The 15,222-nt window shown below is 42.4% G+C and overlaps 1 protein-coding gene across 1 annotated transcript in view; it reads left to right on the top strand.

Annotated features, from left to right (window-relative positions):
• The first annotated feature begins 498 nt into the window (after positions 1–498).
• The window catches only part of PDZD8 (PDZ domain containing 8), a 59,924-nt gene continuing 45,200 nt past the window's right edge, over positions 499–15,222 (top strand). The window contains exon 1 of the mRNA XM_081104800.1: positions 499–1,592. Within this exon, the coding sequence (XP_080960926.1) occupies positions 721–1,592 (872 nt within the window). The 5' untranslated portion in view covers positions 499–720. The remainder of the gene's footprint in view (positions 1,593–15,222) is intronic.

Genomic DNA, 15,222 nt, shown 5'->3' with positions numbered 1-15,222 from the left:
TGAGCCTCTGTGGGTAGCACTGTCCCGCGGGGAACACCGCCGCCAACCCACAGCTCAGGGGCGCGAGTGGAAGAGCCACCCTGCAGCAGAGGTAACCCACAGGGACCGCGGCCAATGACGGGGGATGGGCGCACCAGAAGATAACGGGGTGACCGGGCTCAAACACGCGCCACGCCATCTCCGCCGGGCTTCCTTACCCTCCAACCGGTTGGCCCCGGCTAACCTTTCCGGTTTCGACAGTAGCTTCCGAAGTGACAGCCACGTGGACCGCGGGGGAATGGAACGTTGGGGCGGGGGGCGGGGCTGGGAGAGCGCTCCGCCGGCGGAGAGGGACCCGCGCACGCGCGCCCGGGCGCCGGCTGCCAGGCGACGCCGCCGGGAGCGCGCACGCGACCGACGTCACGTGACGTTCGTCCAATGAGCGAGGGCTGAAGGGACGCGCCGTCCCGCCCCCTCCCGCCCCCTCCCGCCCCCTGCGGCCGCCGCCGCCGCCGCTGAAGCAGCCGCCTTCGGGAGCGTCTGAGGAGCCGCGGGCGGCTGCAGCCTCGGGCATCGCGCGGCGCCGGCAGGAGCCGCCGGACGAGGCCCAGGGAGCAGCTCGTCCCGACCCCGCCGCCCGATGTCCTCAAGATGGAGGCAGCGGGGGCGGCGGCGTGAAGAAAGCCGCGCTGTGGGCGCGGGAGCGGTGGCCCGGGGCGTCCGGGCGGAGGCGGTGGCGGGATGGGGCTGCTGCTCATGATCCTGGCGTCGGCCGTGCTGGGCTCCTTCCTCACGCTCCTCACGCAGTTCCTGCTGCTGTACCGCAAGCAGCCCGAGCCGCCGCCGGACGAGGCCGCCCGCGCGCGCGACGGCTTCCGCTACATCAGGCCGGTGCCGGGCCTGGCCCTGCGGGAGTACCTTTATGGCGGCGGCGGGGCTGAGGAGCCCTCGGGCGCGCCCCCCGAGGCCGGCGCGACCCCGACCCCGACCCCGGAGACCCCCGCCCCGCCGACGCGGGAAACCTGCTACTTCCTCAACGCCACCATCCTGTTCCTGTTCCGGGAGCTGCGGGACACCGCGCTGGCCCGCCGCTGGGTCACCAAGAAGATCAAGGTGGAGTTCGAGGAGCTGCTGCAGACCAAGACGGCCGGGCGCCTGCTGGAGGGGCTGAGCCTGCGGGACGTGTTCCTGGGCGAGACCGTGCCCTTCATCAAGACCATCCGCCTCCTGAGGCCCGTGGTGCCCTCGGCCGCCGGCGAGCCCGACGGCCCCGAGGGCGAGGCGCTGCCCGCCGCCTCCCCGGAGGAGCTGGCCTTCGAGGCGGAGGTGGAGTACCACGGGGGTTTCCACCTGGCCATCGACGTGGACTTGGTCTTCGGCAAGTCCGCCTACCTGTTCGTCAAGCTGTCCCGGGTGGTGGGGAGGCTGCGCTTCGTCCTCACCCGCGTGCCGTTCACCCACTGGTTCTTCTCCTTCGTGGAGGACCCGCTGATCGACTTCGAGGTGCGCTCCCAGTTTGAAGGGCGGCCCATGCCCCAGCTCACCTCCATCATCGTCAACCAGCTCAAGAAAGTCATCAAGCGCAAGCACACGCTCCCGAGTTACAAGATCAGGTGAGGGGCGGGGGCCTCGCTGCGGGGGCCCGGGCTGGGGCTGCCTGCGGGGAGCGGGAAGGGCCAGGGCTTCTCCCCAGCTCCCGCTGGTCCAGGGGTCTCCCCAACCCTGGGCAGAGCCCTCGATCAAGGCCATGGGCGCACGCCTTTTCCTGGAAAGGCACTACTATGGGCTCGGAACCCCTCTGCGTATCCTCGGGCGCGCAGGGTGCTGTCGGTGGGCGGAGGCAGCCTAGGGAGGGTGGAAGGGAAGTCAGGCCGCCCTCGTCCCCAGGAGTTGGCTCTGGGGCTGTTGAGAAACTATCTATGTGGTTGCTGCGTGAAGGCCACTTTGCAGCATCGCCTCGGCCACGTTGAGAAATTGTTCCTGGTCACAAAGTGCGGGCAGGAAGGATGTGCTGGTGCCCCGGACTGTTATGTTTGCCACTGGCAGGCCTCTTGCAGTGACAGCTTTCAGGGCAGAGGGTAGTGGCTTGTCCAGGAAAGCGAGTTGGGATGCGTATTGTCGTTCTCCGTGCATGTTGTCTGGATGTTACCTGCCCTTTGGGCATCGGTTCTGTCGCACAGACCCACGCTCTGCCCCGCGTGTGTCACCCCTGTGGCTGTGAGTTCCTCTCACAGGACCTGACTCACCCGCAGGTAGTATTTTCGTGCTAGGTAGTGATTTCTAACTTTTAAAGCTCCCCTGTTTCTGGTGGCTTAATTTTATGTAGTATACTGTGTTGATTAATGTACAAGGTTTGTTTTTGTGTATTTGGTGTTGGGGGCTTTTTGTTTTGGTTTTTAATGCTCTAGGGAGAAGTGGAAAGGAAAAGGAAGTTTTGTAGGGCCACACTTTGGTCTGGAAAGGATTGTTGTTGTTGGAGTATAAAGTGTCATGCATGGCTGTTTCTTCTAAAAAATGGCTGAATATTTAATTTCACTTTCTGTCCTTTAATTTTGTGTTCATTAAAATGTTTGACTTTTTTGGGTTTTGTCCTTTATCATAAAACTAGAGGCCCCATGCACGAAATTTGTGCACAAGGGGAGGGGGAAAGGGAGAGGGTCCCTCAGCCTGGCCTGCACCCTCTCACAATCCTGACCAATGGTTCCTAACCCACTCACCTGCCTCATCGACCCTAACAGCCTCTGCATCGGCCCCCACTGTGGGGGCTTCATCCAGGACATACGGAATGACGGTGGAAGGTCCTCCACCTGTCCGGTCTAATTAGCATATTACCCTTTTATTATTATAGATTATGCCATCTGGTATTTGCCCTGCCTAGTGCTGTTAGTGGAAGTTGCCTATTTCAATGTAGATCACTAATTTTCTATCAGTCTCAAGCATCAGTGGCCAAGTTAATTCAGAAATATTTTGTTTGGGTTTAGGATGGGTTATTGACTTGTGTATGTGGCAGATTTCCCTTACTAATTATGACTTGTTTCAGGCTAATAGCCCAGAGTAACAGCTTAAAACTAAAACGGTCAGGTAGCAGAAGTTTACTATATTATGGAAATATTTCCATAGATTTGCAGAGGATAGTGAACTGGTTGTTCACCGTGTTTGATTTCTTGTTCTGTGAAGTTGAACATAGTTTATGGAACCTGCTTTAAGCTCTGGAACATAAGTGACTAAATTATAAATGAGTTCTAGTGTTTAAGTAGTGAGAGGTTTATAGTAGTGTGACCCTAAGAAAGTCATGAGAAAACTTTTTGCAGATTTTGATATTCTATCATAATATTGATGCTGATATTTTCTGGGCAACTCAGGTAATAAAAAATTTGACTTATTATTTGGGGGTTATTTGCAGAATAGGGTTTTTTTAAAACTTAGAATTCAGTTAAATCTGAAGGAAATTATGAGTAGGAGTTATGAAGCCATTAATAGTAGGTCTATTACTTTGAAGGAACTTTATCGTCTATCATTGAATAGCCTCACCATTTGAAATACAGCTAAATTGCTTTCATTTACTTTATCTGAAGGATTTTTAAAAAACAGCATGCATTTGGTTATATATATTTCAACTTTTAAACCTTAAACATTAAATGATCACCTCCAGAAATGTACACATTTGTGTTCTTTGTATTAGAAGGCATTTCAAAGATCAATCAGTAATTACTACACAGAATGTATTACTCAACCTGTGACTATTATTGTACACCTACTATGTGCTTATTGTTCTAGGTGCTGGGGCTCCAATACTAAACAGCCTCAACCTTTGTGGAGCTTGAATTAGCTATACTTAGTAAGATTTAAACTACAGTCTGATTGATGGGGTTGAAGTCACAAGGAAATTGATTTTAGTTTAGTAAGAGAAAAATATAGAAGTGTGAGGCTGAAAAGGACTGTTTTGAGTAATGTTGAGATCTCTTGTCTGTGTAGCTGTTCTACCAGAAGTTTTTAAACTGGTGTTGTGGATGGATTCAAGTTTCAGCTAAGAGAATGAATTAAAACATATTTAAGATGTATAACAATTTTCATAAAGAGAATTAAAGTATCTAGTGTTTATTCTTTTTTATAGATGAGGGAATAGTGCTCCGAGTAGTTAAATAACTTGCTTAAAGTCACACAGCTATCAAGTGGTGACATCCAGCTCTGATCAAACCAGGCTGCCTTTATCTTAAACTCTCCCACCTTGTTCACAAGGGATTACATCTTTGGGCACTGCCCCATATAGCATTTCTTTTTTAATCCAGCAGATTTTGTTTCCAAATAGAAGGTCTTGCTAGTTTATCCTTTTTAACCACCTAATCTACTTAGTAGAGGTAAAACAGTAAAGAAAATTGTACTGAGTCTTAGAATCCTTTGGCACTGTTATTATATATTATGTAACAGAAATAACTTGCCAATTAACATTGTTGTCACTGCTTCCCTCTGTTTGTTTTTCCATTTTCATGTTGTTAAAGGAAAGGTGGCCCATCAGGATGGCCAGTTCCTGATATCTCATGTAGAGATGCAAAGGAGCTCAACTGGTGCTAAGGACCCAGCTGATTGACACTTCATTTTACCCAATTAACACAGTTTGTAAAACATTATATTTTTTTAAATTAGTTTTAATATGTATACATTTCTACATATTATAATTCTAATTTAACTAATATAACTCTAAATTCAGCCACCACAATACTAATTATTTTGATTTTTTTCCTAAAAATGTGTATTTTAAAATAGTAAATTAAAGTAGTGGCCGTTTTACAAAATTAACCCCAAAATTTAGTCTTCAAGAGAGAAAGACTACATGGAGAATCTGTCTTCAACATGAAATGTGAGTATAATAGTCCTAGGGTATTTAAGATCTGGGATGCAGATATTTGAACTTCTTCCTGAGGCTTCTGGTCTTAGAGTATTCTTGCTGTGTAGCTACCACTGGTTACATACTGTAAGGCCAAATTCAGTTTGCAGATACATTTTATTTGGCCTGCACTGTACAGTGTTTTATTGTTTGTTTGTTTCTTAATTGCCAACATTTGAAAATGGAAGTTTTTCCTGATTTGAATTTCTGGCTTCTCTTATAAAAAATTGGAAGATCTTGTGGCACCAGGACTGCATTCCTCATAGCAATAACAGGATGGAGAGATGGAGGCTAATAGCTGCAGGAAGCTTTAAACATCCTATATAATAAAAGGGTAATATGCAAATTGATCATAACAACATAACCACTGGGAATGACTGGTCACTATGGCACACACTGACCACCAAGGGGCAGATGTTCAATGCAGGAGCTGCCCCCTGGTGGTCAGTGCGCTCCCATAGGGGGAGCTCTGTTCAGCCACAAGCCAGGCTGATGGCTGCCAGCACAGCGGTGGTAGTGGGAGCCTCTCCCGCCTCCTCAGCAGCGCTAAAGATGTCCGACTGCAGCTTAGGCCTGCTCCCCGCTGGCAAGTGGACATCCCCTAAGGGCTCCCGGCCTGCCAGAGGGCACAGGCTGGGCCGAGGGACCCCCTCCCCCCCAGTGCACAAATTTTTGTGCACCGGGCCTCTAGTAGTTTATAGTTCCCATCTGCTTACTATGGTACTTGCCTGGCATATCTTCATATAAACTTGAGACTCTTACTAAATGGAGAGCATTACTGTTGTTAATCAGTTATAATGTCTACTCCTCTTTAAACGTTATATTTTTGAAGGAACTTGCACTGAGCATTTTTATTTACTTATTTATTTTTAAATATATTTTTATTGAATTTTAGAGAGAGGCAGAGAGAGGGATAGAGAGATAGAAACATCAATGAAAGAGAAACATTGATCAGCTGCTTTCTGCACATCTCTACTGGGGATCGAGCCCGAAACTTGGGCATATGCCCTGACCAGGAATCGAACCGTGACCTCCTGGTTCATAGGTTGAAGTTCAACCACTGAGCAACACCAGCCAGTCTGAAGTTGTTTTTAAAAGTCATTTATTTTCATTAGCTACTTCCTGAAGACTACCAGTGCCTAGTGTTGGGGCGGGTATGGTGAAGGTGATAAAAATGGTTATAACACAGTTCATGCTTTCAATATGGTTAGTCTTTCTGGGGAAAACAAACAATTAAAGCTCATTAAAATGGCATTTGGATATATTTAAGACCTTCAGATATATGAGAAACAAGAAGAGCAGGGATCAGTATCTCTGCTAAGGCAAACCACCTGCTTACTATGTGTGGTATAATATTTTGTGACCTTAGGTTCCTTGGTGCCTAAATATAATCCAATAAATTTTTATTGCTGGTTTTACTTCTTGCAGGTTGGGTTTTCTTAAAGCTGGTTTGAATTATTGTGATTTAGGCATTTAAAACATTTAGATGGGAAATAATGAATTATCAACTAAATCTTTGCTTTAGAAATTTGATTTACACATTGAAGGGAGAATACTTATGAGGAGACGGTTAGTTTCTAATCAGCAATATACAGGTCTGTTGGCTTTCCAAAAAAGCCCCCGTTTGTTCCTGAAAATAGCCAAAGGAGAGTATTATAAAGTCAGTGGTATTGGAGGAACATGCCTGGTCAAACACTTAATATTGACTAACAAATATTACTAATGATCCTATATAATAAAAGGCTAATATGCAGATCGACTGAATGGTGGAAGGACCGGTTGCTATGATGTGCACTGGCCTCCAGGGAGCAGATGCTCGATGCAGGAGCTGCCCCCTGGTGGTCAGTGCACTCCGGCAGGGGGAACACTGCTTAGCCAGAAACCGGGCTCATGGCTGGTGAGCACAGCCTCCGTTGCAGGCTGGTGGTAAGTAGCAAGGGGTCCCAGACTGCAAGAGGGATGTCTGCCTGCTGGCGGACATCCCCCAAGGGTCCCGGATTGTGAGAGGGTGCAGGCTGGGCTGAGGGGACCCCCCGCCCCTCAGTGCACAAATGTCATGCACTGGGTCTCTAGTCTGTATAAGGCAGAGGCAAAGATAATAAAATCAGTTTCTAACTATATGCCTGATATGGTGTGGGCAGCTCCATGCACTTATTATCTTAATAGTTAAAACTACTGTGCAGGAGAGGTTGGTTATTTTTACAAATGTGGAAACTTGAGGCCTATAAGAGGTAAGTGACTTTCTGAAAGTCTCAAAAAAAAAAAAAAAAGATCTAGACTCCCAAAGCCCATGCCGTCTTATTTCTGCAGAAATAGGAGTTTGCACACAAGCTGGTGTTAGGACCATGAGTTAAGAATTATTTTTACATTTTTAAACTTTTACATTTAAAGTTGTTTAAAAGAGAAGAAGAATATGAGACAGACCATATGGATCCACAGATTCTAAAATATCTGGCCCTTTATAAAAAAGGTTTGCTAACCCTTGCTCTAAACTCTTTAATAAAACCCTAAAACAAAAAATTGTGCTTAAATGCCTACCAAAAAAGGAGCACATATGCATATATACTGAAAGGTACTCTTAAACCTTTTTTTGAGAGTTCTTTCTTTTTGAAAAGCTAATGAAAACTGGATACTCTGCAGGAAAATGCATAATGAAGTTTTCATTTAATTTCATGAAATTTATAGTCCCCTCAAAATCTGTCTAGGGTTCTTAGACTCCAGGTTGAGTAGTAAACAGAGACAGAAGGATTCAACTTTGTTGTCATACATCTAACTAACGCTAACATGCTAAACTAAAAACTAGGCTCTTCATAATTTTGCTGGTCTTTATAGAATGTATACAGGATTTGTGTAGCTCAGGCATTTCTTTTTTTTTTATTAATTAAATCTTTATTGTTCAGATTATTACATTTGTTCCTCTTTTTCCCCCCCATAACTCCCCTCCACCCAGTTCCCACCCCTCCCTCCTCCCTCACTCCCCACCCACTGTCCTCATCCATAGGTGCACGATTTTTGTCCAGTCTCTTCCCGCATCCCCCTCACCCCTTTCCCCCCCAAGAATAGCCAGTCCACTCCCTTTCTATGCCCCTGATTCTATTATAATCACCAGTTCATTCTGTTCATCAGATTATTCACTTGATTTTCAGATTCACTTGTTGATAGATGTGTATTTGTTGTTCATAATTTGTATCTTTACCTTTTTCTTCTTCTTCCTCTTCTTAAAGGATACCTTTCAGCATTTCATATAATACTGGTTTGGTGGTGATGAACTCCTTTAGGTTTTTCTTATCTGTGAAGCTCTAAAACCTCTCTGCCCCAAAAAGCGTGACCTGTCACGCCCACTCCCCCATTAAGATTCCCTATTTCATGCTGAGACATAGTGAATCAGTTGTCTGGTAGGAGTTTCTACCACTAAATACCTTGTTTAGAAGTTAAATACCCTACATTTCTTCCCATCACATTCTTCATTTTCTCAGAACAATGTCACCAGGAAACCAGTGCTATTAAAACATTCCTTTGTTCTTTGCTAGAGTCAGGAACTAACAACTTTGGCATGGCATCAGAGCACATCACATTTCACTGGAAAGTCATAAAGCAACTACCTGGTCATTGGCAGAAGTTTTACAGAGTAGTTTTTAAATCTCTCTTGCCACATTGCTAAGACTGGCATAAAACCACATACTTATTGTATTTGTACCAGGGAAGAATGAGGTGTGCTAATTATTTACCTTCAGATAAATAGAACTGCAGGTGCCAAGTAGAGACTGCCAGTACTAGAGAACAACTTCATTCTTTTGGGTTAAGACTATAGAGAAGTACTTAAGTTGTCTATTCTGGTAATAGAGCTTTGGAGTAATGTGTACCTGATTTCAGCACTATTAAGGCCTTATCTTCCCTTAGTCTAAGTGTCCATATCTATAAAATGGAAATATCTATCTAAAAGGGTGTAATAAATGTCTCATATATGAAACCTACTGAATAAATGTATCTTTCCTTTAGTACCAATTGAATATACATATTTATTGATTATGCTACATTTGCCAGACATTTTTCTAGAGATATTTCAGACACTTTACTAGATAGATGTTAGACATTAGCCTAGGTAATGTATTACAAATGTTTCCCTTTCAATGAGTGATAAGCTCATTGAAAAAATTCAGTTAGAAAATATGAAATATTAAAGTGAAAACTCTCTTGTAATGTCTTTAAAGGAAACTTAAATTTAGAGACTGTGCATCCATGTTTTTTCTAAATGTATTCTAATTTATTAAATTTATAAGAACAGAATCATAGTTGGTACCTTGCTTTTTATGTTAGTACTAGAGGCCTGGTGCATGAAATTTGTGCAGGGCTGGGGGGGACGGGGGACGGCGGGAGGGGTCCCTCAGCCCAGCCTGCCCCCACTCACAGTCCGGGAACCCTCAGAGGATGTCCTACTGATGGCTTAGGAGGTTCAGAGCAAGTGCCCTGTGCATGTGTGTGTCCACCCCCACCTGCTCCATGGAGGCTCAGAGCAGGCGCCGTGTGTGTGTGTGTGTGTGTGTGTCTGTGTCTGTCCACGTCCACCTGCTGGGGGCCTGCCCTCAGCCACACTGTGGAGGCTCAGAGCAGGCACCCCTCTGTGTTGATCTCAGGCTCCAGGCCACACCTGCGTGTTTTCTCAGGCTCGGGTTGCACCCGGCCCTTCCTACTGAGCTGGTCATGACCTTTAGGGAGTCCTGACCTCATTTGCATATATATATATATATATCTTGCTTTTTTTTAAAACTATATCTTGGGTTTTCTAAATATATCTACTTCATTTGTTTTAATAGATACTTAGAATTAATTACATTGATCAGAAATACCATAAGTTAACCAATTTCTTGTTGATTGTTTTTCAGTTTCTCATAAATATAAATAATGATACCATAAACATTTTTCTACCTATATCTTTGTGTAGATACTAGGTTTTTTCTTTTCAGATTTTTTAGTTTTTATTTTTTATTTTTTGGTTAGGTTTTTGCAAATTTTATAATAGTATTTAGGAGCATAAAGAAGTTAAAAATGTAGTCCTCCCCTTTTTACTTTTATCCCCCTGAAAATGCTAAGTCTGAGGTGTACACTTAACTCTACTCTGAAACACATATATACACAAGCTTCTTTTATATATAGGAGGTGCCTCTCCCTCTATCCCACTCTCTCCATCTCCTCCTCCCTTTCTCCTTAATAATAAAGTGGGGGAACATAATATAAATGTGACCCTCCAAAATGGGTCTGTAAGTATAACATGGACATTTCTCCAGCAATATGTATGGGTCTAATTCATTCATTGCTTTACTCCATTCCTGGCCATTGTAGTCTCTCTTTCTCTGATGTTGTCTTCTATACTCTTCCTCTCAGTCTATTCTGGCCTCCTTGGCTGTTCTCACACTCCAAGTATGCACCCATCACAAGGCCTTTGCTAGTCCTTCTTCAGGAATGTTTTCCCACAGATAGCCAAGGAGCTCACCCCATCACTTTTCAGGTCCCTGCCTAAATATCACCTTTCAACTATAAAACACATTAGTACTTTATGTGCAGTCCCCCCACCCCCAAGCTTTTTATTGGTCTATAATATATATGCATTTGCATGTGTATTTGTGTGTGTATATGCAGAAACTGCCCGAATCCCAAGTGTACACTTGATAAATTTTCACAAAGTGAATTCAGCCACATAACTGAAGTACTGGGACTTTGAGTTCAGGCTAGCTAAAGAATACTCATATTCTTTAAATTTCTTAAACAAAATATATGAAACATATCTTATTTAACCTATTTTTTAAAAATATGTTTTTATTGATTTTAGAGAGAGAGGAAGGCAGAGGGAGAGAGATAGAAACACCGATTGGCTGCCTCCTACACAGCCCCCACTAAGGAGGAAGCCCGAAACCCAGGCATGTGTCCTGATCAGGAATCAAACCTGAGATCTCTTAGTTCAGGGTTGGATGCTCAACCACTGAGCCACACTGGCTGGGCTTATTTAACCTTTTAATGGTTTATGGTTGTCATAAAGACAGGTTGATGGTATGTACTACAGTTCTCATTGTAAAATGAGTACTGAAGAGGAGTGTCCTCCCCCTACACACGTGCACACACACATGCTGATTGAAGACTCCCGTGGTTGACAATGCTGACTTCAAGGTCTGTGCGGCACCTATGAAGGCCTTCTCCCCTCTTCTCATTTCCACACACAAGCAAAAACAAAACATGAATGTGTTTGCAACCTTCTCTGACACTCCAGGAGCCTTGATTTTAAATTCCACATCCCTAGGAAAGGTCAGTATCGATAAACTGTAGGTAATACTTTCCTTGGACTAGTATAGAATAGCAATAAAACTTATTTTCACTGGTCTGGTGCATGATTACCAATTTTTATGTAATCAGCGGAATGTATTTCTTTTTTATCTAATCATGGACATTGGGTATTTATGCCCATGATTTCTTGATGAATTATATGGAGAATGAAGCTGATGATATGATGGATGGAGTACTGAAATGTCTGTGCTTTGATTTGCATTCTATTGGTAAAAGAGCTAGAAAATTTCCCTCTTCCCAGCATAATTAGTTCTTGATGGTATGTACTTAAAAATAAAAATGCTGTGATTAGCACAGAAAAAAAGTGTTTTCGTTGGGTTTATTATTTTTTATTAGGTACCTGTTAGGTGTACTTGGTTTGTTGGTAAGCTATATGCCATTTAGAGCAGGTATGTGTGACCTAAGTATATTTACAAATTGGTATTTCTTTTAGGATCAACTCTATATTCTACCTATATAATTTGTATAAGTGACTACTATTTTTTTTTCCTGTAAAACCTTAAATAGCAATAACAGGGAGATATAATTTCTGTTTAGTAGCTGGCTACAAGAATATATTTTGAAAAGCAACTGTATTGTTCTTAGATACAACTATTTCATACAGATATCAATATCTACAAAATAGCGTATCTGCTGTTTGTGTTACATGCCAATTTGCACACAGTAATCAGTTGTTCCTGAATGCCAGATTATACACATACTCATTACTAGGGATGATTGTGGTTGCTGACTACACAGTCTTCCTAGCTCTTAGTCATTTAAACAAGTAAATAATTCAAAGCTTTTAGTTCTGTGAAACTTGCTGAGGTTAAAGTAAGAGTTATTCTATTATAGTTAATTTCATTGTAATTTTATAATGCATTGAAAATCTTATTTTGTCCTCACCATTAAATATAATATTTTCTGTAAAATTTAGGACAGGTGATGTCTGGTTTATTTTAATATTTGAAAAGGTTATCAGTTCTCAGTATTTAGCTTTAGATTTTAATCAAGACTAGAATTGCAAACTCTTGACATGGAAGAATTTAAAATATGTTTGTAGCCAAATTATGTGTCTAAATTATGGGCCATTTTTTAGTAAATTGCGTACTTAAAATATTTAGATAAATTACTCAAAATATTTGAAATTTTTAGTACTATAGAGTTAGAATTTGGACTCAGTTATTCCAAGATTCCTGTCAGTCAACAGACTCTATGATAATAATTGTTGGAGCCTTGGGGATACTCTATGCTCTTAAGGTTTCTCTTGAAAGTAATTCAGTCTCTTGCCCTGAAACAATAGGATTATATCATGAGGAACTTCAGCTTTATTCCAGGAATTACTATTGATTTGTTGATTTAGTGTATCCTTGGACAAATTGTGCAACTTACTATTTTTGAGACTGAGTAAAAATCTAAAGCTGTTAAAGTTCTTAGAGAAAATAATTATGTAAATGTAAGGTAGTGTTATTCACTTCTTTTTTACTTTTGCATAGGTCAAATGCAGGAATTTTTTGCAAATATGCAGGTACAAATCATCTTTAAAATATTTTCGTTTAATAAGTTCGACTTTAGGTAATTAAAAACTAAGAGAAGCAGAGATACTAGTACAAATAAAATTAAAAATCATTTAACTTAAGAAGGTGCTTTGTTACTTTTATTTGGCTAGAGGAGAAAGTTGGACAGTTAAAGTATTAACTTTTTCTCATTTCTCTTGTTCAGATCTTTTGCTGTTCCTTACCTAATACCTAGAATGGAGTTCTTGTCCATTTGGTACATTTAACTGGCTTTAGAAGACCAGTCCTCTGTATTATATACTTTATTGTTCATTGTCTTTACCATAGTAGGGAGGTAATACTTTTGTCTTAAGATGTTTTCTCTTCCTCCATCCACTAGACTTTAGAAGAGATTCCGTTTACTGAGTAAATGTTTGATATCGTCTTTGTCACTGGGCACTGTTCTAAAGAAAATTAGTGCTGAGAGGGAATAAATGATATACTTAAAGTAAGATTAATAGGTTACAACTTTGAATTTAAGAATTGCCATAGCTAAGACTTGGTACGTCAATGGTTTCCAAAAGTGTGGCTTGGGGATTCTGTTGGCTCTCCAAGACCCTTGGGCTTGGGTGTCTACCAAGTCAAAACTATTCTCATAATTATACAAAAATATTATTTACCTTTTCATTCTCTCACAAGTGTACGTTGGAGTTTTCCAGGAGTTACATGGTGTGTACTTATGTTATCATCCTAGTGGCTAATGGGATGTGAGCTTGTGTTGTTATTATGTTTAAAAGTGCTATCATTTAAAATTTCTAATGTGGTAAATATTTCTATATATAAAAGCCTAATATGCTAAGTGTCCAACCGTTTGACCAGTTGTTATGACATGCACTGACCACCAGGGGGCAGACGCTCAATGCAGGAGCTGCCCCCTGGTGGTCAGTGTGCTCCCACAGGGGGAATGCCACTCAGCCAGAAGTCAGGCTCACGGCTGGCAAGCGCAGTGGCGGTGGTGGGAGCCTCTCCTGCCTCTGCTGCAGCACTAAGGATATCCGACTGCTTGCTTAGGCCCGCTCCCCTTGTCAGTCAAACGCCCCCCCCCCCCCCAAGGGTTCCTGGACTGTGAGAGGGCGCAGGCTGGGCTAAGAGACTCCTTCCCTCCCCGCCTCCAGAGGGTGCAGGCCAGGCTGAGGGACTTCCTCCTCCCCCCCCCCCCCCAAGTTCATGAATTTCATGTACAGGGCCTCTAGTGATAATAACCCAAATAAACAATGGCTCTTTGGAGTCCTTACTACTTTCTAAAAATGTATAGGGATTCTGTGAACAAAGTATTTGAGAACTGGTCTAACTTGAAATTTACTTATTTTTACTATATGTAAAAGAGGTGCTCCTGTTGCCTCACTTGCCAAGTCAGCTTTCATAAATATTAGATACATAATTTTCAGTTGATTTATAGTATTGCTTGTATACCTTGGTGTTGTAAGGAGCACAAGGTTGCGTATTTCAGTGCAGTTTGACTGTACCACTTACTATGTGATCATGGAAAGCCACTTCAACTTCCTTTTAGTTTCTTCATATATAAAATAAGTCTGTACATTGTTATGAGTCATGAGAATCGGGGGTATGAAAGTATGTAATTTACAGAACTGTATAAAGTAGCAATTTTTATATTCACTTATTTAAAGGCATGTGTTGGAGGAGCTGGTAAAGAGGAATAGAAGGAATTTGGATTTGAAAACAGTTTTCATGGTTCTGTCCCCCCTCCCCTCTATTTTTTTTTTTAATTTTGTGAAAACTGAGAATTTTAATTTAATTGATCATAGGCTATGGTCAGAGGCCCTCATGTGATTGGGTCATGCTGAAAATAAAGAGATATGAGATTTATCAGATATGGTCAAGAGAATTACTTTGGTTCCCTAAGCAACTCATTTGATACTTTATCTCTAGAGCACAGGCTATCAGTTAACATTGACTCACCTTTGAGTCACCAGCTATTAAGTTCTGTTATGAGGACCTGCAGCCCTATTATCACTCTTTTGTTCAGCGTTTATGTAAAACCACTTCAGAAAATTGTGAAGCATTTTAGATATTGATTATTCTATGCAGAATTAGGAGTTAAAAGTGGACATTTCTTATTAATTAGAGGATATATGAGAGAGTTGGGGTGAGGTTTTTTGTAGCAGTATTTGCTATCCTTGTTCTTAGTTTAATAACTATTGTGGAATACTTTTTTCTCCTTAGGAGTACAGAAATTAAAATCATTCTCCCAAGTATGGACTTTGTCAGCATAGTGCACACCAAGGAATTCCATAAATAGAACAATTCTCCATTGGTTTCTGTAAGTCAGTTTCTTAATATTCAGTTTAATGTAATCCTTAGTCATAAAGCTTAATGGCTCAGGTACTAAGGTGATAATTAGGGCAGGGAGGCATATTGCCTATTGTTAATTTGATATCCTAAGAAGAACACAATTTTTAAAAATTAACTAGTATGGTGACTGAAATTATGCCCATGTGGAATCTGAAATCTGAGGAAGACAGACAG

This window comes from Myotis nattereri (assembly GCF_964212035.1).
Source record: "Myotis nattereri genome assembly, chromosome: 13".
NCBI lineage: Eukaryota > Metazoa > Chordata > Mammalia > Chiroptera > Vespertilionidae > Myotis > Myotis nattereri.
Note: the sequence above shows the minus strand (reverse complement) of the source record. Positions and strands in the feature narration are given on the sequence as shown.